The sequence below is a fragment of the Hypanus sabinus genome, unplaced genomic scaffold (genome assembly GCF_030144855.1).
Source record: "Hypanus sabinus isolate sHypSab1 unplaced genomic scaffold, sHypSab1.hap1 scaffold_341, whole genome shotgun sequence".
In the NCBI taxonomy this organism is placed as follows: Eukaryota; Metazoa; Chordata; class Chondrichthyes; order Myliobatiformes; family Dasyatidae; genus Hypanus; species Hypanus sabinus.
In genome coordinates this window covers 388,820-413,547 of record NW_026781245.1, presented here as the reverse complement: position 1 = coordinate 413,547, position 24,728 = coordinate 388,820, and the positions used below count along the sequence as shown (strand labels likewise).

The following is a 24,728-nucleotide window of genomic DNA, read 5'->3' as shown; positions in this document are numbered from 1 at the left end:
CTCTCTCCTCAGAGAGTCAGGGTGAATTTCTGCAAACAAACATGGTGATGAGAGATCGCTTCAGTGAACACCACCACCGATTCCTGAGCTTGCAGACTCCTCTGGGCTGATGGTCAAACCTGCATCTGCTTCTCACCTTCAACCTCTCCACTCCATCCTCCACCTCTTTCTGCTCTCGCATCCTCTGTAAAACCTACAGTGCCTCCTCCCCTCAGAGCCAACCCAAACCCAACCACAATCCAGACCCTTTTCATCACACCATGAAGGCAATCTTTACTCAGAGATACCAGATTACTTCAAACATTCACCATTCTCCATTGACAAGTCCAACAATGCTCTCTAATGCCCCAACTCTTCAAAAACTCCCCAAAATCACTAACCTCCATTGACTCACCAGGTATTCAGTGAGTTCCCTCCTGGCCACTGGGGCCTTGGCCCTCTCGGTGTTTCCCAACATCCCCAACACACAATGATCATTATCCTATCCCTCATCCATCCCGTCTTAACACTACCCATTTGATCAGCCCAAACCCAGTCAGTGATCCCTGAAGACTATGTATCCAATCCCGTGACACTGACCACGTAACCCTCCCACTGGCTGTCAACCCCACGGTCCCCTCAGTGAGGACCCTGTCCATCCCTCACCCAGATCCTGACCCTTCCTGAAGGTGACTCAGACATCCCCAGTGACCACTCACATCCCTCACTCAGCAAAGCCAAGGGACTCAGTCCTCATGCTCTGGCCACCACCTCACCTCACCCGGCCCCATGAACTAAACTCAGAGCAAGGTCATTACTGCCCACGTTATAATTGTACAACACACTCTCGTAGTGATCCTGGATGGTGCTGAAATTTGTCACAGGAGGAGAGAGGAACCTCTCACTCCATCATTCACCCCCCATCCCCTGCATCCAGCAGGTCAACTGATCGCTGAGACGCTGTATTTTACAGTGTGAGATTGAATCCATACAGACAGAAGAATTCCCACCTGGGCTCGTGTATCCTGCTGGGACAGAGGATGATTTCTGGGTGTGTTCTCCAGACACTGACCCATCGGTCTGTTTTCCTGTGGAACTACCTGTGTGTAGAATAGAGGAACAGAGAGAGTGAGAGAGTGGAGACACTGAAGCAATCATCATGAGTCAGAGGAACAGAGGAATAGGTGTGTGTAGAAACCAACATCACACAGGGTCTCTCCACTGTCTCTCCCAATTCCCTGTCACCCCTGATCATTCCCTTCAGTGGGAGTCGGGATGAAGTTCAGGGATCAACATGTGGATCAGGGTTTCCTTCAATGATCCCCACCACTGATTCCTGACCTGCACTGTCCAGCTGTGGGTCTGTACACTTCCAGTATCAGTCCATCTGTTTCCTGTTAGACACTCCGTCCCTCTCCACTCCATTCACCACCACACTGTCTCCTCAGTCTCCATCCGCTACTCACCCAGTACATCCCACTTTCATCTAGTGGGGTCCACCATCCCTCCACCTTCCCTCTCCATCCTGTCACAGTTCCTGCGTCTCCTCTCTCATTCCTCTTTAATGTCTTGCTTCTGATCTGTCAGTGTTTCTCTCTGATCTCTCAGAGCATCTCTTGGACACTTACTCCATCACTATCTGCTCAATCATCCCTCTCACTCTGTCTAAAAGCCACAGTAGCTCACTACCTCACCCACATCCATCAAACTCAACCCAGTCCTGACCCTATTCATCACCCCATGATACAAACTTTTCACAAAGACCCATCGAACCTCCAATATTCTCTGATGACCAAGTCCCCTAACGTCCTCTGATGGCCAAACACTTCAAAAACCACCACAGCCTGCCCAACCTCCATATAATGTCCAATATTCAGCAGGTGACCAGTGTATTCCCACCCTCCGTCTGGGCTACATTTCTCCAGGCATCTCCTCCAAACTCCACATGATGACCAATCTCCAATCCCTTAGACTCCCCATCACAACTCCAGCCACTTGATCAGCCCAGTATCAGCCAGCGATCCTGCCGCAGATTCCTGCTCCGTCCTTGCTGCCCTTCTGAAACAACATTCACCACATTTGAGGCACCAGTGGCGAGTGATGAAAACATGTCTCCACAGTGTTTCTTTCAATGATCGCCACCACTGATTCCTCATCTGCACTGTCCATCAGTAGTCCTGTGAATTTTCAGCATCACCATCTTCACACACATCTTCCCCACCCCTAACCCAGCTCTATGGCACCCACTCCTATCACTCTCCCCTCCATCCTGACCCCCACTCCCATTAGCCTCCTTCCTGCCCACTTCTCCATTCACACTCTCCGTTTCCATCCTTCCACTCACCATTCTCCATCCCCTCCTCTCCCTGATACACTGTCCCCCATTTCCTTGTTTACACTCTTCTCTGCCCTCCCCTGCATCCTCACCTTCCTTCTTCCCTTCTAGTCACCATTTCCCAATGACCAGAAAACCATATGGTACAGGAGCCGAAATAGGCCATTTGACCAATAATTTTCCTCCTCCTGCCTCTCTCCCTTCTTGAAGAGCGGAGTGACTGTGGAGTGGAGGACAGCTTTTCCTTCTTCCAGAACCACGTCAGAATCAATTGATTTTTGAAAGATCATTACTAATACCGCCACAATCTCTCCAGCCACCTCGTTCAGATCTCTGGGCTGCATACGATCTGGTTCTGGTGAATTATCTGCCTTCAAACCTTTTACTCTCCCAGGAACCTTCTCCCTCGTAATGGCAACTTCACATACTTCTGCCTCTTTACAGAAAGTGTTTCTTGCTCCCTCCTCTCTTCCTTCTCCTTGTCTCAACCGTGATTCCCCTCTCCCTGCCCCCTTTCCACTCTCAGTCCACACAGACCATCAGGTTTACTATCACAATATCAGAATTTTTTCTGCGGCAACAGTACAAGGTAACAGGCAAAATTGCTACATTAGTTTGCCTTGTACCTTAGCCCCACAGGAGTGATGATTCATTTTGTTTTATACACGTACAACATTGAATGACAATAAACTGGAACTTCAAATGGTTCATGAAACCTTCAGAGTTATTCAATGAGACACTTTCATGAGACTTTGTACCTGAGGTTGTCCCTCCGGCTGGGAGAGAAGACGTTTTCTTGGAAAGATTCCCAGTGAATGACCCTTCAGACTCTCTCCCTGTGGAAGTCCCAGGATCTGGAGTAAAGCAATGGAGAAACAGGAGAGTGGAAACACCGAAACAGATCATTCAGCAAGATATGAGTCTGAGGGAAAGGGGACGGGGAGTGTGAAGAAACCAACGTTATCCATCTCCCTTCACTGATTCTCCCTCCCAAACCACCATGACTCCAGGTCTCTCTCCTCAGAGAGTCAGGGGGAATTTCTGCAAACAAACATGGTGATGAGAGATCCCTTCAGTGAACCTCACCACCGATTCCTGAGCTTGCAGACTCCTCTGGGCTGATTGTCAAACCTGCATCTGCTTCTCACCTTCAACCTCTCCACTCCATCCTCCACCTCTTTCTGCTCTCTCATCCTCTGTAAAACCTACAGTGCCTCCTCCCCTCAAAGACAACCCAAACCCAACCACAATCCAGACCCTTTTCATCACACCATGAAGGCAATCTTTACTCAGAGATACCAGATTACTTCAAACATTCACCATTCTCCATTGACAAGTCCAACAATGCTCTCTAATGCCCCAACTCTTCAAAAACTCCCCAATATCAACAACCTCCATGGACTCACCAGGTATTCAGTGAGATCCCTCCCGGCCACTGGGGCCTTGGCCCTCTCGGTGTTTCCCACCATCTCCAACACACAATGATCATTGTCCTATCCGTCATCCATCCCATCCTAACACTACCCAATTGATCAGCTCAGACCCAGTCAGTGATCCCTGAAGCCTATGTATCCAATCCCGTGACACTGACCACGTAACCCTGAAGCTGGTTGTCAACCCCACCGTCACCCTCAGCGAGGACCCCGTCCATCCCTCACCCAGATCCTGACCCTTCCTGAAAGTGACTCAGACATCCCCAGTGACCACTCACATCCATCACTCAGCAAAGCCAAGGGGCTCAGTCCTCATGCTCTGGTCACCAACCCACCTCACACGGCCCCATGGACTAAACTCAGACCAAGGTCATTACTGCCCACATTATAATTGTACAACATCCTCCCTTGTAGTGATCCTGGATGGTGCTGAAATTTATCACAGGAGGAGAGAGGAACCTCTGACTCCATCATTCACCCCCCATCCCCTGCATCCAGCAGGTAAACTGAACCCTGAGACGCTGTATTTTACAGTGTGAGGTTGAATCCACACAGACAGAAGAATTCACACCTGGGCTCGTGTCTCCTGCTGGGACAGAGAATGATTTCTGGGTGTGTTCTCCAGACACTGACCCATCGGTCTGTTTCCCTGTGGAACTACCTGTGTGTAGAATAGAGGAACAGAGAGAGTGAGAGAGTGGAGACACTGAAGCAATCATCATAAGTCAGGGGAACAGAGGAATAGGTGCGTGTAGAAACCAACATCACACAGGGTCTCTTCACTGTCTCTCCCAATTCCCTGTCACCCATGATCATTCCCTTCAGTGGGAGTCGGGATGAAGTTCATGGATCAACATGTGGATCAGGGTTTCCTTCAATGATCCCCACCACTGATTCCTGAACTGCACTGTCCACACTCCCTGCAAAGTAATTTGGTTCTAAACAATTGCTTTATTGATCATTGTAGAATATCTCTCTGGTGCTTCCTGTGCCCTTCTCTCTTTCCCAACCCTGATTCCTCTCTCACAGCCCAATTCACACTCTCTGTGCACAAAGCAGACTGCCAACTGAATCAGGTTTATCATCTGTCAGAACTGCCATGAAATTTGTTTTTATCTGCAGGAACATTACAGAACAATCCATAAAACTACAACATTGAACTGACTGAAGTACTGTGTTTCACAGCTTTGTCCCACAGGAATGATGTTTTGTTTCCCGATATACACGTGCATGGTTGAATTACAATAAATGAACCTGAATTGGCTCATGAGAGCTTCCAGGATACAGAGTTATTTCACAAGACTTGAAACCTGAGGATGGGCCTCCTGGTTTCTGAGTGTGTTCTCCAGACACTGACCCATCGGTCTGTTTCCCTGTGGAACTACCTGTGTGTAGAATAGAGGAACAGAGAGAGTGAGAGAGTGGAGACACTGCAGCAATCATCATGAGTCAGAGGAACAGAGGAATAGGTGCGTGTAGAAACCAACAACACACAGGGTCTCTCCACTGTCTCTCCCAATTCCCTGTCACCCCTGATCATTCCCTTCAGTGGGAGTCGGGATGAAGTTCAGGGATCAACATGTGGATCAGTGTTCCCTTCAATGATCCCCACCACCGATTCCTGACCTGCACTGTCCAGCTGTGGGTCTGTACACTTCCAGTATCAGTCCATCTGTTTCCTGTTAGACACTCCGTCCCTCTCCACTCCATTCACCACCACACTGTCTCTTCAGTCTCCATCTGCTACTCACCCAGTACATCCCACTTTCATCTGGTGGGGTCCACCATCCCTCCACCTTCCCTCTCCATCCTGTCACAGTTCCTGCCTCTCCTCTCTCATTCCTCTTTAGTGTTTTGCTTCTGATCTGTCAGTGTTTCTCTCTGACCTCTCAGAGCATCTCTTGGACACTTACCCCATCACTCTCTGCTCAATCAATCCTCTCACTCTGTCTAAAAGCCACAGTGGCTCACTACCTCACCGACATCCATCAAACTCAACCCAGTCCAGACCCTATTCATCGCCCCATGATACAACCTTTTCACAAAGACCCATCGAACCTCCAATATTCTCTGATGACCAAGTCCCCTAACGTCCTCTGATGCCCAACCACTTCAAAAACCACAACAGCCCTGCCCAACCTCCATATAATGTCCAATATTCAGCAGGTGACCAGTGTATTCCCACCCACCGTCTGGGCTACATTTCTCCAGGCATCTCCTCCAAACTCCACATGATGACCAATCTCCAATCCCTTAGACTCCCCATCACAACTCCAACCACTTGATCAGCCCAGTATCAGCCAGCGATCCTGCCGCAGATTCCTGCTCCGTCCTTGCTGCCCTTCTGAAACAACATTCACCACATTTGAGGCACCAGTGGCGAGTGATGAAAACATGTCTCCACAGTGTTTCTTTCAATGATCGCCACCACTGATTCCTCATCTGCACTGTCCATCAGTAGTCCTGTGAATCTTCAGCATCACCATCTTCACACACATCTTCCCCACCCCTAACCCAGCTCTATGGCACCCACTCCTATCACTCTCCCCTCCATCCTGACCCCCACTCCAATTAGCCTCCTTCCTGCCCACTTCTCCATTCACACTCCTCGTTTCCATCCTTCCACTCACCATTCTCCATCCCCTCCACTCCCTGATACACTGTCCCCCATTTCCTTGTTTACTCTCTCTTCTGCCCTCCCCTGCCTCCTCACCTTCCTCCTCCCCTTCTAGTCACCATTTCCCAATGACCAGAAAACCATACGGTACAGGAGCAGAAATAGGCCATTTGACCAATAATTTTCCTCCTCCTGCCTCTCTCCCTTCTTGAAGAGTGGAGTGACAGTGGAGTGGAGGACAGCTTTTCCTTCTTCCAGAACCACGTCAGAATCAATTGATTTTTGAAAGATCATTACTAATACTGCCACAATCTCTTCAGCCACCTCGTTCAGATCTCTGGGCTGCATACGATCTGGTTCTGGTGAATTATCTGCCTTCAAAACTTTTACTCTCCTAGGAACCTTCTCCCTCGTAATGGCAACTTCACATACTTCTGCCTCTTTACAGAATGTGTTTCTTGCTCCCCCTTCTCCTTGTCTCAACCGTGATTCCCCTCTCCCTGCCCCCTTTCCACTCTCAGTCCACACAGACCATCAGGTTTACTATCACTATGTCAGGATTTATTTCTGCGGCAACAGTACAAGGTAACAGGCAAAATTGCTACATTAGGTTGTCTTGGACCTTGGCCCCACAGGAGTGATGATTCATTTTGCTTTGTACACGTGCAACATTGAAGGACAATAAACTGGAACTTGAAATGGCTCGCAAAACCTTCCCGGTCACAGAGTTATTCAATGAGACACTTTCATGAGACTTTGTACCTGAGGTTGTCTCTCCGGCTGGGAGAGAAGACGTTTTCTTGGAAACGTTTCCAGTGAATGACCCTTCAGACTCTCTCCCTGTGGAATTCCCAGGATCTGGAGTAAAGCAATGGAGAAACAGGAGAGTGGAAACACCGAAACAAATCATTAGGCAAGACATGAGTCTGGGAGAAAGCGGACGGGGAGTGTGAAGAAACCAACGTTATCCATCTCACTAACACTGACGATCCCTCCCAAACCACCATGACTCCAGGTCTTTCTCCTCAAGTGAGTCAGGGTGAATTTTTGGAAACAAACATGGTGATGAGAGATCCCTTCAGTGAACCTCACCACCGATTCCTGAGCTTGCAGACTCCTCTGGGCTGATGGTCAAACCTGCATCTGCTTCTCACTTTCAACCTCTCCACTCCATCCTCCACCCCTTCCTGATCTCTCATCCTCTCGAAGACATACAATGCCTCCTCCCCTCAAAGACAACCCAGACCCAACCACAATCCAGACCCTTTTCATCACACCATGAAGGTAACCTTTACTCAAAGATACCAGATTAATTCAAACATTCAGCATTCTCCATTGACAAGTCCAACAATGCTCTCTAATGCCCCAACTCTTCAGAAACTCCCCAATATCAACAACCTCCATGGACTCACCAGGTATTCAGTGAGTTCTCTCCTGGCCACTGGGGCCTTGGCCCTCTCGGTGTTTCCCACCATCCCCAACACACAACGGTCATTGTCCTATCCGTCATCCATCCCAACCTAACACTACCCATTTGATCAGCCCAAACCCAGTCAGTGATCCCTGAAGCCTATGTATCCAAACCCGTGACACTGACCACATAACCCTCCCACTGGCTGTCAACCCCACGGTCCCCTCAGTGAGGACCCTGTCCATCCCTCACCCAGATCCTGACCCTTCCTGAAGGTGACTCAGACATCCCCAGTGACCACTCACATCCTTCACTCAGCAAAGCCAAGGGGCTCAGTCCTCATGCTCTGGCCACCACCTCACCTCACCCGGCCCCGTGGACTAAACTCAGACCAAGGTCATTACTGCCCACGTTATAATTGTACAACACCCTCTCGTAGTGATCCTGGATGGTGCTGAAATTTGTCACAGGAGGAGAGATGAACCTCTCACTCCATCATTCACCCCCCATCCCCTGCATCCAGCAGGTAAACTGATCCCTGAGACGCTGTATTTTACAGTGTGAGATTGAATCCACACAGACAGAAGAATTCACACCTGGGCTCGTGTATCCTGCTGGGACAGAGGATGATTTCTGGGTGTGTTCTTCAGACACTGACCCATCGGTCTGTTTCCCTGTGGAACTACCTGTGTGTAGAATAGAGGAACAGAGAGAGTGAGAGAGTGGAGACACTGAAGCAATCATCATGAGTCAGAGAAACAGAGGAATAGGTGCGTGTAGAAACCAACAACACACAGGGTCTCTCCGCTGTGTCTCCCAATTCCCAGTAACCCCTGATCATTCCCTTCAGTGGGAGTCGGGATGAAGTTCATGGATCAACATGGGGATCAGGGTTTCTTCAATGATCCCCACCACTGATTCCTGACCTGCACTGTCCAGCTGTGGGTCTGTAAACTTCCAGTATCAGTCCATCTGTTTCCTGTTAGACACTCCGTCCCTCTCCACTCCATTCACCACCACACTGTCTCTTCAGTCTCCATCTGCTACTCACCCAGTACATCCCACTTTCATCTGGTGGGGTCCACCATCCCTCCATCTTCCCTCTCCATCCTGTCACAGTTCCTGCGTCTCCTCTCTCATTCCTCTTTAGTGTTTTGCTTCTGATCTGTCAGTGTTTCTCTCTGACCTCTCAGAGCATCTCTTGGACACTTACCCCATCACTCTCTGCTCAATCATCCCTCTCACTCTGTCTAAAAGCCACAGTGGCTCACTACCTCACCGACATCCATCAAACTCAACCCAGTCCTGACCCTATTCATCGCCCCATGATACAACCTTTTCACAAAGACCCATCGAACCTCCAATATTCTCTGATGACCAAGTCCCCTAACGTCCTCTGATGCCCAAACACTTCAAAAACCACCACAGCCCTGCCCAACCTCCATATAATGTCCAATATTCAGCAGGTGACCAGTGTATTCCCACCCACCGTCTGGGCTACATTTCTCCAGGCATCTCCTCCAAACTCCACATGATGACCAATCTCCAATCCCTTAGACTCCCCATCACAACTCCAGCCACTTGATCAGCCCAGTATCAGCCAGGGATCCTGCCGCAGATTCCTGCTCCGTCCTTGCTGCCCTTCTGAAACAACATTCACCACATTTGAGGCACCAGTGGCGAGTGATGAAAACATGTCTCCACAGTGTTTCTTTCAATGATCGCCACCACTGATTCCTCATCTGCACTGTCCATCAGTAGTCCTGTGAATCTTCAGCATCACCATCTTCACACACATCTTCCCCACCCCTAACCCAGCTCTATGGCACCCACTCCTATCACTCTCCCCTCCATCCTGACCCCCACTCCAATTAGCCTCCTTCCTGCCCACTTCTCCATTCACACTCCTCGTTTCCATCCTTCCACTCACCATTCTCCATCCCCTCCTCTCCCTGATACACTGTCCTCCATTTCCTTGTTTACTCTCTCTTCTGCCCTCCCCTGCCTCCTCACCTTCCTCCTCCCCTTCTAGTCACCATTTCCCAATGACCAGAAAACCATACGGTACAGGAGCAGAAATAGGCCATTTGACCAATAATTTTCCTCCTCCTGCCTCTCTCCCTTCTTGAAGAGTGGAGTGACAGTGGAGTGGAGGACAGCTTTTCCTTCTTCCAGAACCACGTCAGAATCAATTGATTTTTGAAAGATCATTACTAATACTGCCACAATCTCTTCAGCCACCTCGTTCAGATCTCTGGGCTGCATACGATCTGGTTCTGGTGAATTATCTGCCTTCAAACCTTTTACTCTCCTAGGAACCTTCTCCCTCGTAATGGCAACTTCACATTCTTCTGCCTCTTTACAGAATGTGTTTCTTGCTCCATCCTCTCTTCCTTCTCCTTGTCTCAACTGTGATTCCCCTCTCCCTGCCCCCTTTCCACTCTCAGTCCGCAGAGACCATCAGGTTTACTATCACAATATCAGAATTTTTTCTGCGGGAACAGTACAAGGTAACAGGCAAAATTGCTACATTAGTTTGTCTTGGACCTTGGCCCCACAGGAGTGATGATTCATTTTGCTTTGTACACGTGCAACATTGAAGGACAATAAACTAGAACTTGAAATGGCTCGCAAAACCTTCCCGGTCACAGAGTTATTCAATGAGACACTTTCATGAGACTTTGTACCTGAGGTTGTCCCTTCGGCAGGGAGAGAAGACGTTTTCTTGGAAAAGTCTCCAGTGAATGACCCTTCAGACTCTCTCCCTGTGGAAGTTCCAGGATCTAGAGTAAAGCAATGGAGAAACAGGAGAGTGGAAACACAGAAACAAATCATTAGGCAAGACATGAGTCTGGGAGAAAGCGGACGGGGAGTGTGAAGAAACCAACGTTATCCATCTCACTAACACTGATGCTCCCTCCCAAACCACCATAACTCCAGGTTTTTCTCCTCAAGAGAGTCAGGGTGAATTTCTGCAAACAAACATGGTGATGAGAGATCCCTTCAGTGAACCTCACCACCGATTCCTGAGCTTGCAGACTCCTCTGGGCTGATGGTCAAACCTGCATCTGCTTCTCACCTTCAACCTCTCCACTCCATCCTCCACCCCTTCCTGATCTCTCATCCTCTCGAAGACCTACAATGCCTCCTCCCCTCAAAGACAACCCAGACCTAACCACAATCCAGACCCTTTTCATCACACCATGAAGGTAATCCTTACTCAAAGATACCAGATTACTTCAAACATTCACCATTCTCCATTGACAAGTCCAACAATGCTCTCTAATGCCCCAACTCTTCAAAAACTCCCCAAAATCACTAACCTCCATTGACTCACCAGCTATTCAGTGAGTTCCCTCCTGGCTACTGGGGCCTTGGCCCTCTTGGTGTTTCCCACCATCCCCATCACACAATGGTCATTGTCCAATCCCTCATCCATCCCATCCTAACACTACCCATTTGATCAGCCCAAACCCAGTCAGTAATCCCTGAAGCCTATGTATCCAATCCCGTGACACTGACCACATAACCCTCCCACTGGCTGTCAACCCCACGGTCCCCTCAGTGAGGAACCTGTCCATCCCTCACCCAGATCCTGACCCTTCCTGAAGGTGACTCAGACATCCCCAGTGACCACTCACATCCTTCACTCAGCAAAGCCAAGGGACTCAGTCCTCATGCTCTGGTCACCACCTCACCTCACCCGGCCCCATGAACTAAACTCAGAGCAAGGACATTACTGCCCACGTTATAATTGTACAACACCCTCTCGTAGTGATCCTGGATGGTGCTGAAATTTGTCACAGGAGGAGAGAGGAACCTCTGACTCCATCATTCACCCCCCACCCCCTGCATCCAGCAGGTAAACTGATCACTGAGACGCTGTATTTTATAGTGTGAGATGGAATCCATACAGAAAGAAGAATTCACACCTGGGCTCGTGTCTCCTGCTGGGACAGAGAATGATTTCTGTGTGTGTTCTCCAGACACTGACCCATCGGTCTGTTTCCCTGTGGAACTACCTGTGTGTAGAATAGAGGAACAGAGAGAGTGAGAGAGTGGAGACACTGAAGTAATCATCATGAGTCAGAGGAACAGAGGAATAGGTGCGTGTAGAAACCAACATCACACAGGGTCTCTCCACTGTCTCTTCCAATTCCCTGTCACCCCTGATCATTCCCTTCAGTGGGAGTCGGGACGAAGTTCAGGGATCAACATGTGGATCAGGGTTTCCTTCAATGATCCCCACCACTGATTCCTGACCTGCACTGTCCAGCTATGGGTCTGTACACTTCCAGTATCAGTCCATCTGTTTCCTGTTAGACACTCCGTCCCTCTCCACTCCATTCACCACCACACTGTCTCTTCAGTCTCCATCTGCTACTCACCCAGCACATCCCACTTTCATCTAGTGGGGTCCACCATCCCTCCACCTTCCCTCTCCATCCTGTCACAGTTCCTGCCTCTCCTCTCTCATTCCTCTTTAATGTCTTGCTTCTGATCTGTCAGTGTTACTCTCTGATCTCTCAGAGCATCTCTTGGACATTTACTCCATCTCTCTCTGCTCAATCATCCCTCTCACTCTGTCTAAAAGCCACAGTGGCTCACTACCTCACCCACATCCATCAAACTCAACCCAGTCCTGACCCTATTCATCACCCCATGATACAACCTTTTCACAAAGACCCATCGAACCTCCAATATTCTCTGATGACCAAGTCCCCTAACGTCCTCTGATGCGCAAACACTTCAAAAACCATCACAGCCCTGCCCAACCTCCATATAATGTCCAATATTCAGCAGGTGACCAGTGTATGCCCACCCTCCGCCTGGGCTACAATTCTCCAGGCATCTCCTCCAAACTCCACATGATGACCAATCTCCAATCCCTTAGACTCCCCATCCCAACTCCAACCTCTTGATCAGCCCAGTATCAGCCTGCGATCCTGCCGCAGATTCCTGCTCCGTCTTTGCTGCCCTTCTGAAACAACATTCACCACATTTGAGGCACTAGTGGCGAGTGATGAAAACATGTCTCCACAGTGTTTCTTTCAATGATCGCCACCACTGATTCCTCATCTGCACTGTCCATCAGTGGTCCTGTGAATCTTCAGCATCACCATCTTCACACACATCTTCCCCACCCCTCCCCCCAGCTCTATGTCACCCTCTCCTATCACTCTCCCCTCCAGCCTGACCCCCACTCCAATTAGCCTCCTTCCTGCCCACTTCTCCATTCACACTCTCCGTTTCCATCCTTCCACTCACCATTCCCCATCCCCTCCTCTCCCTGATAGACTGTCCCCCATTTCCTGATATACACTCTTCTCTGCCCTCCCCTGCCTCCTCACCTTCCTCCTTAACTTCTGGTCACCATTTCCCAATGACCAGAAAACCATATGGTACAGGAGCCGAAATAGGCCATTTGACCAATAATTTTCCTCCTCTTGCCTCTCTCCCTTCTTGAAGAGTGGAGTGACAGTGGAGTGGAGGACAGCTTTTCCTTCTTCCAGAACCAGGTCAGAATCAATTGATTTTTGAAAGATCATTACTAATACTGCCACAATCTCTTCAGCCACCTCGTTCAGATCTCTGGGCTGCATACGATCTGGTTCTGGTGAATTATCTGCCTTCAAACCTTTTACTCTCCTAGGAACCTTCTCCCTCGTAATGGCAACTTCACATACTTCTGCCTCTTTACAGAATGTGTTTCTTGCTCCCTCCTCTCTTCCTTCTCCTTGTCTCAACCGTGATTCCCCTCTCCCTGCCCCCTTTCCACTCTCAGTCCACACAGACCATCAGGTTTACTATCACAATATCAGAATTTTTTCTGCGGCAACAGTACAAGGTAACAGGCAAAATTGCTACATTAGTTTGTCTTGGACCTTAGCCCCATAGGAGTGATGATTCATTTTGTTTTATACACGTACAACATTGAATGACAATAAACTGGAACTTGAAATAGTTCATGAAACCTTCAGAGTTATTCAATGAGACACTTTCATGAGACTTTGTACCTGAGGTTGTCCCTCCGGCTGGGAGAGAAGACGTTTTCTTGGAAAGATTTCCAGTGAATGACCCTTCAGACTCTCTCCCTGTGGAAGTCCCAGGATCTGGAGTAAAGGAATGGAGAAACAGGAGAGTGGAAACACAGAAACAGATCATTCAGCAAGATATGAGTCTGAGGGAAAGGGTACGGGGAGTGTGAAGAAACCAACGTTATCTGTCTCCCTACACTGATTCTCCCTCCCAAACCACCATGACTCCAGGTCTCTCTCCTCAGAGAGTCAGGGGGAATTTCTGCAAATAAACATGGTGATGAGAGATCCCTTCAGTGAACCTCACCACCGATTCCTGAGCTTGCAGACTCCTCTGGGCTGATGGTCAAACCTGCATCTGCTTCTCACCTTCAACCTCTCCACTCCATCCTCCACCTCTTTCTGCTCTCTCATCCTCTGTAAAACCTACAGTGCCTCCTCCCCTCAAAGCCAACCCAAACCCAACCACAATCCAGACCCTATTCATCACACCATGAAGGCAATCTTTACTCAGAGATACCACATTACTTCAAACGTTCACCATTCTCCATTGACAAGTCCAACAATGTTCTCTAATGCCCCAACTCTTCAGAAACTCCCCAATATCACTAACCTCCATTGACTCACCAGGTATTCAGTGAGATCCCTCCTGGCCACTGGGGCCTTGGCCCTCTCGGTGTTTCCCAACATCCCCAACACACAATGGTCATTGTCCAATCCCTCATCCATCCCATCCTAACACTACCCATTTGATCAGCCCAAACCCAGTCAGTAATCCCTGAAGCCTATGTATCCAATCCCGTGACACTGACCACATAACACTCCCACTGGCTGTCAACCCCACAGTCCCCTCAGTGAGGACCCTGTCCATCCCTCACCCAGATCCTGACCCTTCCTGAAGGTGACTCAGACATCCCCAGTGACCATCACATCCCTCACTCAGCAAAGCCAAGGGGCTCAGTCCTCATGCTCTGGTCACCACCTCACCTCACCCGGCCCCATGAACTAAACTCAGACCAAGGTCATTACAGCCCACGTTATAATTGTACAACACCCTCTCGTAGTGATCCTGGATGGTGCTGAAATTTGTCACAGGAGGAGAGAGGAACCTCTGACTCCATCATTCACCCCCCACCCCCTGCTTCCAGCAGGTAAACTGATCCCTGAGACGCTGTATTTTACAGTGTGAGATGGAATCCATACATAAAGAAGAATTCACACCTGGGCTCGTGTCTCCTGCTGGAACAGAAGATGATTTCTGGGTGTGTTCTCCAGACACTGACCCATCGGTCTGTTTCCCTGTGGAACTACCTGTGTGTAGAATAGAGGAACAGAGAGAGTGAGAGAGTGGAGACACTGAAGCAATCATCATGAGTCAGAGGAACAGAGGAATAGGTGCGTGTAGAAACCAACATCACACAGGGTCTCCCCACTGTCTCTTCCAATTCCCTGTCACCCCTGATCATTCCCTTCAGTGGGAGTCGGGACGAAGTTCAGGGATCAACATGTGGATTAGTGTTCCTTCAATGATCCCCACCACTGATTCCTGACCTGCACTGTCCAGCTGTGGGTCTGTACACTTCCAGTATCAGTCCATCTGTTTCCTGTTAGACACTCCGTCCCTCTCCACTACATTCACCACCACACTGTCTCCTCAGTCTCCATCTGCTACTCACCCAGCACATCCCACTTTCATCTAGTGGGGTCCACCATCCCTCCACCTTCCCTCTCCATCCTGTCACAGTTCCTGCCTCTCCTCTCTCATTCCTCTTTAGTGTCTTGCTTCTGATCTGTCAGTGTTTCTCTCTGACCTCTCAGAGCATCTCTTGGACACTTACTCCATCTCTCTCTGCTCAATCATCCCTCTCACTCTGTCTAAAAGCCACAGTGGCTCACTACCTCACCCACATCCATCAAACTCAACCCAGTCCTGACCCTATTCATCACCCCATGATACAACCTATTCAGAAAGACCCATCGAACCTCCAATATTCTCTGATGACCAAGTCCCCTAACGTCCTCTGATGCCCAAACACTTCAAAAACCACCACAGCCATGCCCAAACTCCATATTATGTCCAATATTCAGCAGGTGACCAGTGCATTCCCACCCTCCATCTGGGCTACATTTCTCCAGGCATCTCCTCCAAACTCCACATGATGACCAATCTCCAATCCTTTAGACTCCCCATCACAACTCCAGCCACTTGATCAGCCCAGTATCAGCCAGCGATCCTGCCGCAGATTCCTGCTCCGTCCTTGCTGCCCTTCTGAAACAACATTCACCACATTTGAGGCACCAGTGGCGAGTGATGAAAACATGTCTCCACAGTGTTTCTTTCAATGATCGCCACCACTGATTCCTCATCTGCACTGTCCATCAGTAGTCCTGTGAATCTTCAGCATCACCATCTTCACCCACATCTTCCCCACCCCTCCCCCCAGCTCTATGGCACCCTCTCCTAACACTCTCCCCTCCAGCCTGACCTCCACTCCAATTAGCCTCCTTCCTGCCCACTTCTCCATTCACACTCTCCGTTTCCATCCTTCCACTCACCATTCTCCATCCCCTCCTCTCCCTGATACACTGTCCCCATTTCCTTGTTTACACTCTTCTCTGCCCTCCCCTGCCTCCTCACCTTCCTCCTCCCCTTCTAGTCACCATTTCCCAATGACCAGAAAACCATACGGTACAGGAGCAGAAATAGGCCATTTGACCAATAATTTTCCTCCTCCTGCCTCTCTCCCTTCTTGAAGAGTGGAGTGACAGTGGAGTGGAGGACAGCTTTTCCTTCTTCCAGAACCACGTCAGAATCAATTGATTTTTGAAAGATCATTACTAATACCTCCACAATCTCTCCAGCCACCTTGTTCAGATCTCTGGGCTGCATACGATCTGGTTCTGGTGAATTATCTGCCTTCAAACCTTTTACTCTCCCAGGAAACTTCTCCCTCGTAATGGCAACTTCACATACTTCTGCCTCTTTACAGAAAGTGTTTCTTGCTCCCTCCTCTCTTCCTTCTCCTTGTCCCAACCGTGATTCCCCTCTCCCTGCCCCCTTTCCACTCTCAGTCCACACAGACCATCAGGTTTACTATCACAATATCAGAATTTTTTCTGCGGCAACAGTACAAGGTAACAGGCAAAATTGCTACATTAGTTTGTCTTGTACCTTGGCCCCACAGGAGTGATGATTCATTTTGCTTTATACACATACAACATTGAAGGACAATAAACTAGAACTTGAAATGGCTCGCGAAACCTTCCCGGTCACAGAGTTATTCAATGAGACACTTTCATGAGACTTTGTACCTGAGGTTGTCCCTCCAGCTGGGAGAGAAGACGTTTTCTTGGAAAGATTTCCAGTGAATGACCCTTCAGACTCTCTCCCTGTGGAAGTCCCAGGATCTGGAGTAAAGGAATGGAGAAACAGGAGAGTGGAAACACTGAAACAGATCATTCAGCAAGATATGAGTCTGAGGGAAAGGGTACGGGGAGTGTGAAGAAACCAACGTTATTTGTCTCCCTTCACTGATTCTCCCTCCCAAACCACCATGACTCCAGGTCTCTCTCCTCAGAGAGTCAGGGGGAATTTCTGCAAACAAACATGGTGATGAGAGATCCCTTCAGTGAACCCCACCACCGATTCCTGAGCTTGCAGACTCCTCTGGGCTGATGGTCAAACCTGCATCTGCTTCTCACCTTCAACCTCTCCACTCCATCCTCCACCTCTTTCTGCTCTCTCATCCTCTGTAAAACCTACAGTGCCTCCTCCCCTCAGAGCCAACCCAAATCCAACCACAATCCAGACCCTTTTCATCACACCATGAAGGTAATCTTTACTCAGAGATACCAGATTAATTCAAACATTCAGCATTCTCCATTGACAAGTCCAACAATGCTCTCTAATGCCCCAACTCTTCAGAAACTCCCCAATATCAACAACCTCCATGGACTCACCAGGTATTCAGTGAGTTCTCTCCTGGCCACTGGGGCCTTGGCCCTCTCGGTGTTTCCCACCATCCCCAACACACAATGATCATTGTCCTATCCGTCATCCATCCCATCCTAACACTACCCAATTGATCAGCTCAGACCCAGTCAGTGATCCCTGAAGCCTATGTATCCAATCCCGTGACACTGACCACGTAACCCTGATGCTGGTTGTCAACCCCACCGTCACCCTGAGCGAGGACCCCGTCCATCCGTCACCCAGATCCTAACACTTCCTGAAGGTGACTCAGACATCCCCAGTGACCACTCACATCCCTCACTCAGCAAAGCCAAGGGACTCAGTCCTCATGCTCTGGTCACCACCTCAGCTCACCCGGCCCCATGAACTAAACTCAGACCAAGGTCATTACAGCCCACGTTATAATTGTACAACACCCTCTCGTAGTGATCCTGGATGGTGCTGAAATTTGTCACAGGAGGAGAGATGAACCTCTGACTCCATCATTCACCCCCCACCCCCTGCATCCAGCAGGTAAACTGATCCCTGAGACGCTGTAGTTTACAGTGTGAGATGGAATCCATACAGAAAGAAGAATTCACACCTGGGCTTGTGTCTCCTGCTGGAACAGAAGATGATTTCTGGGTGTGTTCTCCAGACACTGACCCATCGGTCTGTTTCCCTGTGGAACTACCTGTGTGTAGAATAGAGGAACAGAGAGAGTGAGAGAGTGGAGACACTGAAGCAATCATCATAAGTCAGGGGAACAGAGGAATAGGTGCGTGTAGAAACCAACATCACACAGGGTCTCTTCACTGTCTCTCCCAATTCCCTGTCACCCATGATCATTCCCTTCAGTGGGAGTCGGGATGAAGTTCAGGGATTAACATGTGGATCATGGTTTCCTTCAATGATCCCCACCACTGATTCCTGAACTGCACTGTCCACACTCCCTGCAAAGTAATTTGGTTCTAAACAATTGCTTTATTGATCATTGTATAATATCTCTCTGGTGCTTCCTGTGCCCTTCTCTCTTTCCCAACCCTGATTCCTCTCTCACAGCCCAATTCACACTCTCTGTGCACAAAGCAGACTGCTAACTGAATCAGGTTTATCATCTGTCAGAACTGCCATGAAATTTGTTTTTATCTGCAGGAACAGTACAGAACAATCCATAAAACTACAACATTGAACTGACTGAAGTACTGTGTTTCACAGCTTTGTCCCACAGGAATGATGTTTTGTTTCCCGATATACACATGCATGGTTGAATTACAATAAATGAACCTGAATTGGCTCATGAGAGCTTCCAGGATACAGGTTATTTCACAAGACTTGAAACCTGAGGATGTGCCTCCTGGTTTCTGAGTGTGTTCTCCAGACACTGACCCATCGGTCTGTTTCCCTGTGGAACTACCTGTGTGTAGAATAGAGGAACAGAGAGAGTGGAGACACTGAAGCAATCATCATGAGTCAGAGGAACAGAGGAATAGGTGTGTGTAGAAACCAACATCACACAGGGTCTCCCCACTGTCTCACCCAATTCCCCGTCACCCCTGATCATTCTCTTCAGTGGGAGTCGGGATGAAGTTCAGGGATCAACATGTGGATTAGTGTTCCTTCTATGATCCCCACCACTGATTCCTGACCTGCACTGTCCAGCTATGGGTCTGTACACTTCCAGTATCAGTCCATCCTGTTAGACACTCCGTCCCTCTCCACTCCATTCACCACCACACTGTCTCCTCAGTCTCCATCTGCTACTCACCCAGCAGATCCCACTTTCATCTAGTGGGGTCCACCATCCCTCCACCTTCCCTCTCCATCCTGTCACAGTTCCTGCGTCTCCTCTCTCATTCCTCTTCAGTGTCTTGCTTCTGATCTGTCAGTGTTACTCTCTGACCTCTCAGAGCTTCTCTTGGACACTTACTCCATCACTCTCTGCTCAATCATCCCTCTCACTCTGTCTAAAAGCCACAGTGGCTCACTACCTCACCCACATCCATCAAACTCAACCCAGTCCTGACCCTATTCATCACCCATGATACAACCTTTTCACAAAGACCCATCGAACCTCCAATATTCTCTGATGACCAAGTCCCCCAATGCCCTCTGATGCCCAAACACTTCAAAAACCACCACAGCCCTGCCCAACCTCCATATAATGTCCAATATTCAGCAGGTGACCAGTGTATTCCCACCCACCGTCTGGGCTACATTTCTCCAGGCATCTCCTCCAAACTCCACATGATGACCAATCTCCAATCCTTTAGACTCCACGTCCCAACTCCAGCCACTTGATCAGCCCAGTATCAGCCAGCGATCCTGCCGCAGATCCCTGTTCTGTCCTTGCTGCCCTTCTGAAACAACATTCACCACATTTGAGGCACCAGTGGTGAGTGATGAAAACATGTCTCCACAGTGTTTCCTTCACTGATTCCTCATCTGTACTGTCAATCAGTAGTCCTGTGAATCTTCAGCATCACCATCTTCACCCACCTTCCCCACCCCTCCCCCCTGCTCTATGGCACCCTCTCCTATCACTCTCCCCTCCAGCCTGACCCCCACTCCAATTAGCCTCCTTCCTGCCCACTTCTCCATTCACACTCTCCGTTTCCATCCTTCCACTCACCATTCTCCATCCCCTCCTCTCCCTGATACACTGTCCCCCATTTCCTTGTTTACACTCTCTTCTGCCCTCCCCTGCCTCCTCACCTTCCTCCTCCCCTTCTAGTCACCATTTCCCAATGACCAGAAAACCATATGGTACAGGAGCAGAAATAGCCCATTTGACCAATAATTTTCCTCCTCTTGCCTCTCTCCCTTCTTGAAGAGTGGAGTGACAGTGGAGTGGAGGACAGCTTTTCCTTCTTCCAGAACCAGGTCAGAATCAATTGATTTTTGAAAGATCATTACTAATACCTCCACAATCTCTTCAGCCACCTCGTTCAGATCTCTGGGCTGCATACGATCTGGTTCTAAAGTATCTGCCTTCAAACCTTTTACTCTCCAAAGAACCTTCTCCCTCGTAATGGCAACTTCACATTCTTCTGCCTCTTTACAGAATGTGTTTCTTGCTCCCTCCTCTCTTCCTTCACGTCCCAACCGTGATTCCCCTCTCCCTGCCCCCTTTCCACTCTCAGTCCACACAGACCATCAGGTTTACTATCACTATGTCAGGATTTTTTCTGCTGCAACAGTACAAGGTAACAGGTAAAATTGCTACATTACTTTGATTTGCACCTTAGCCCCACCGGAGTGATGATTCATTTTGCTTTGTACACGTACAACATTGAACGACAATAAACTGGAACTTGAAATGGCTCGTGAAACCTTCCCGGTCACAGAGTTATTCAATGAGACACTTTCATGAGACTTTGTACCTGAGGTTGTCCCTCCAGCTGGGAGAGAAGACGTTTTCTTGGAAAAGATTCCAGTGAATGACCCTTCAGACTCTCTCCCTGTGGAATTCCCAGGATCTGGAGTAAAGGAATGGAGAAACAGGAGAGTGGAAACACAGAAACAAATCATTAGGCAAGACATGAGTCTGGGAGAAAGGGGACGGGAGTGTGAAGAAACCAAAGTTATCCATCTCCCTACACTGACTCTCCCTCCCAAACCACCATGACTCCAGGTCTCTCTCCTCAGAGAGTCAGGGTGAATTTCTGCAAACAAACATGGTGATGAGAGATCCCTTCATTGAACCTCACCACCGATTCCTGAGCTTGCAGACTCCTCTGGGCTGATGGTCAAACCTGCATCTGCTTCTCACCTTCAACCTCTCCACTCCATCCTCCACCTCTTTCTGCTCTCTCATCCTCTGTAAAACCTACAGTGCCTCCTCCCCTCAAAGCCAACCCACACCCAACCACAATCCAGACCCTATTCATCACACCATGAAGGCAATCTTTACTCATAGATACCAGATTACTTCAAACATTCACCATTCTCCATTGACAAGTCCAACAATGCTCTCTAATGCCCCAACTCTTCAGAAACTTCCCAATATCAACAACCTCCATGGACTCACCAGGTATTCAGTGAGTTCCCACCCGGCCACTGGGGCCTTGGCCCTCTCGGTGTTTCCCACCATCCCCAAAACACAATGATCATTGTCCAATCCCTCATCCATCCCATCCTAACACTACCCAATTGATCAGCCCAAACCCAGTCAGTAATCCCTGAAGCCTATGTATCTAATTCCCGTGACACTGACCACATAACCCTCCCACTGGCTGTCAACCCCACGGTCCCCTCAGTGAGGACCCTGTCCATTCCTCACCCAGATCCTGACCCTTCCTGAAGGTGACTCAGACATCCCCAGTGACCACTCACATCCTTCACTCAGCAAAGCCAAGGGGCTCAGTCCTCATGCTCTGGTCACCAACCCACCTCACCCGGCCCCGTGGACTAAACTTAGACCAAGGACATTACTGCCCATGTTATAATTGTACAACACCCTCTCGTAGTGATCCTGGATGGTGCTGAAATTTGTCACAGGGAGGAGAGAGGAACCTCTCACTCCATCATTCACCCCCCATCCCCTGCATCCAGCAGGTAAACTGGTCTCTGAGAAGCTGTATTTTACAGTGTGAGATTGAATCCATACAGACAGAGGAATTCACACCTGGGCTCGTGTCTCCTGCTGGAACAGAAGATGATTTCTGGGTGTGTTCTCCAGACACTGACCCATCGGTCTGTTTCCCTGTGGAACTACCTGTGTGTAGAATAGAGGAACAGAGAGAGTGAGAGAGTGGAGACACTGAAGCAATCATCATGAGTCAGAGGAACAGAGGAATAGGTGTGTGTAGAAACCAACATCACACAGGGTCTCTCCACTGTCTCTCCCAATTCCCTGTCACCCCTGATCATTCCCTTCAGTGGGAGTCGGGATGAAGTTCAGGGATCAACATGTGGATCAGTGTTCCCTTCAATGATCCCCACCACTGATTCCTGACCTGCACTGTCCAGCTATGGGTCTGTACACTTCCAGTGACACTTCCTCTCCAGCCACCTCTCACCGCGTCCACTCAATTGCTCCGTCGTAGACCCCAATTTCCCCTCCTATCTGTCATTCACTCCATCCAGCCCTCTATCCTATCACCCACTTACTTCACTCCCTCTCACCCTTCTCTGCACTCACCACCCTCACTCCCCTGCAGACTACTCACCAGTTCCATCCACGATTCTCCACTCTTCCCTTTTCTCCCTGTCACACTCTCCCCTCCATTCTCTTCATTCCCCTCTCCTGCCCTCCCCTCCCTCCCCCACTGTCAGTCCTTCACTACTCCTTCAGCACTTACCCGCGTACCCTTCACCACAGACCCTCTCTCAACCTCCATCTTCCATAGCCCTTCTTCACCCCCACTCTATCCTCTCCTGACCTACCCTGTTCCTCATCTTCTCCCTCCTCCCCACGTTGTCCCTTCCTTCCACTCTCCCTCACTCACTTCCCCTCTCTCATCTCCTCTCCTACCCTGTCCCTAATCTCTTCTGCTCTCTCACTATTCCCCTCCCCTCCACACTCTCTAATCCTCTGACTCCTCGACCACTTATCTCCATCCCTCCCTGGGATCACACACAAACTAAACACCCAGATCTGTGGAGATGTGCGGCAGACATCACAGGGACTGTAATGGGTTTCCGTTGTTCGTGTATTCCCCAGTCCGACACAGAGTGTTGAGCTAAGGGGTCTAGTCTGTGCAACCTGCTATTCTGCCTATTCTCAGTGACCCACCCTTGGACCATAGTTCCCCATACTGTTCCCATCCTTGTACTTATCCAAATGTCTCCTCATTGCTGCATTCAAACCCACATCCACCACTTCACTGACAGCTCATTCCACACTCTCAGTACACTGAGTGAAGAGGTTGACCCTCAGGACCCCCCCTTAACTATTTCACCTTTCACCCTTAACCCATGACCTCTGTCATGTCAGTGGAAAAGCTTGTATTTACACGACCTGTATACTCATCATTATATATACCTCCTTCTAATCTCCCCTCATTCTCCTTCACTCCAGGGAATGAAGCCCAAACCTATTGAACCTTTCACTATAACCCAGGTCCTCATGTCCCAGCAATATCCTTGTAAATTTTCCCCGAACTCTGTCCAATCTTATTGACGTCTTTCCTGCCAGCAGCTGACAGTATTCCAAATCAGGCCCCGCCAACGCTTTATACAACTTCACCATAACATCATGATCGAATACTTTGATTTATGAAGGCCAAACTGCCAAACGCTCTCTTCACGACCCGATCTACCTGTGATGCCACTTTCAATTATGAATCTCTATTCCCAGATTGAACAGGGAGAGAAACATTCCCCTCAGTGATCTTCTCCTCTGACTCCAGATCCGGTGGTGGACAAACCCAGCCCAGATTCTCCAGTCATTGCTTCCTGGGTTCCCACTAGTTCACTGCAAATATGAACCAGTCAGAGAACTGTGGTGTGGGGAAACACCACTGGGGAGATGGGAGGTAACAACACAGGAAGAAACTATCAACTAAAATCAAATGGGTTAACCTCAAACCCCACACTATCCCCCCCACTCCCCCGGGCGATTCACACCTCCCTCTTCAGTCAACCCTCTTCTTTAATCTCACACCCCATTCCTCTCTCATAACCATCCATCCTTCCTATCTGAGACACTGAAATCTCTCCCCTTAATTCTCCCCCACTCCACACACACAACCCTCGCCATTCACTCCATCTTTCTCCTGTTAGACACTCCATCCCTCCCTCTCCCTGACACCACCACACCGTCTCCTCAGTTCCTCTGCTACTCACCCAGTACATCCCACTTTCCTCTATTACTCTGTCCAACAACTGGGATCCACCTTCCCTCTCCATCCCATCACAGTTCCTGCCTCTCCTCTCTCAATCCTCACCAGTCTCTTCCCTCTGATCTGTCAGTCTTCCTCTCTGACCTCTCAGAACATCTCTTTGACACTTACCCCATCA

At 49.2% G+C, this 24,728-nt stretch overlaps 1 protein-coding gene across 3 annotated transcripts in view; it reads right to left on the bottom strand.

The window, feature by feature from the left end:
• Positions 1 to 24,728, bottom strand: part of LOC132388534 (uncharacterized transmembrane protein DDB_G0289901-like) — a 91,740-nt gene that overhangs the window by 39,215 nt on the left and 27,797 nt on the right. For all 3 annotated transcript variants that reach the window (XM_059960900.1, XM_059960901.1, XM_059960902.1), the window contains 13 exons: positions 22,393 to 22,482; positions 21,149 to 21,244; positions 18,370 to 18,459; positions 17,126 to 17,221; positions 15,035 to 15,124; positions 13,793 to 13,888; positions 11,708 to 11,797; positions 10,463 to 10,558; positions 8,372 to 8,461; positions 7,127 to 7,222; positions 4,319 to 4,408; positions 3,073 to 3,168; positions 990 to 1,079 (listed from right to left, as the gene is read on the bottom strand). In XM_059960900.1, the coding sequence (XP_059816883.1) occupies positions 990 to 1,079; positions 3,073 to 3,168; positions 4,319 to 4,408; positions 7,127 to 7,222; positions 8,372 to 8,461; positions 10,463 to 10,558; positions 11,708 to 11,797; positions 13,793 to 13,888; positions 15,035 to 15,124; positions 17,126 to 17,221; positions 18,370 to 18,459; positions 21,149 to 21,244; positions 22,393 to 22,482 (1,206 nt within the window). The remainder of the gene's footprint in view (positions 1 to 989; positions 1,080 to 3,072; positions 3,169 to 4,318; positions 4,409 to 7,126; positions 7,223 to 8,371; positions 8,462 to 10,462; positions 10,559 to 11,707; positions 11,798 to 13,792; positions 13,889 to 15,034; positions 15,125 to 17,125; positions 17,222 to 18,369; positions 18,460 to 21,148; positions 21,245 to 22,392; positions 22,483 to 24,728) is intronic.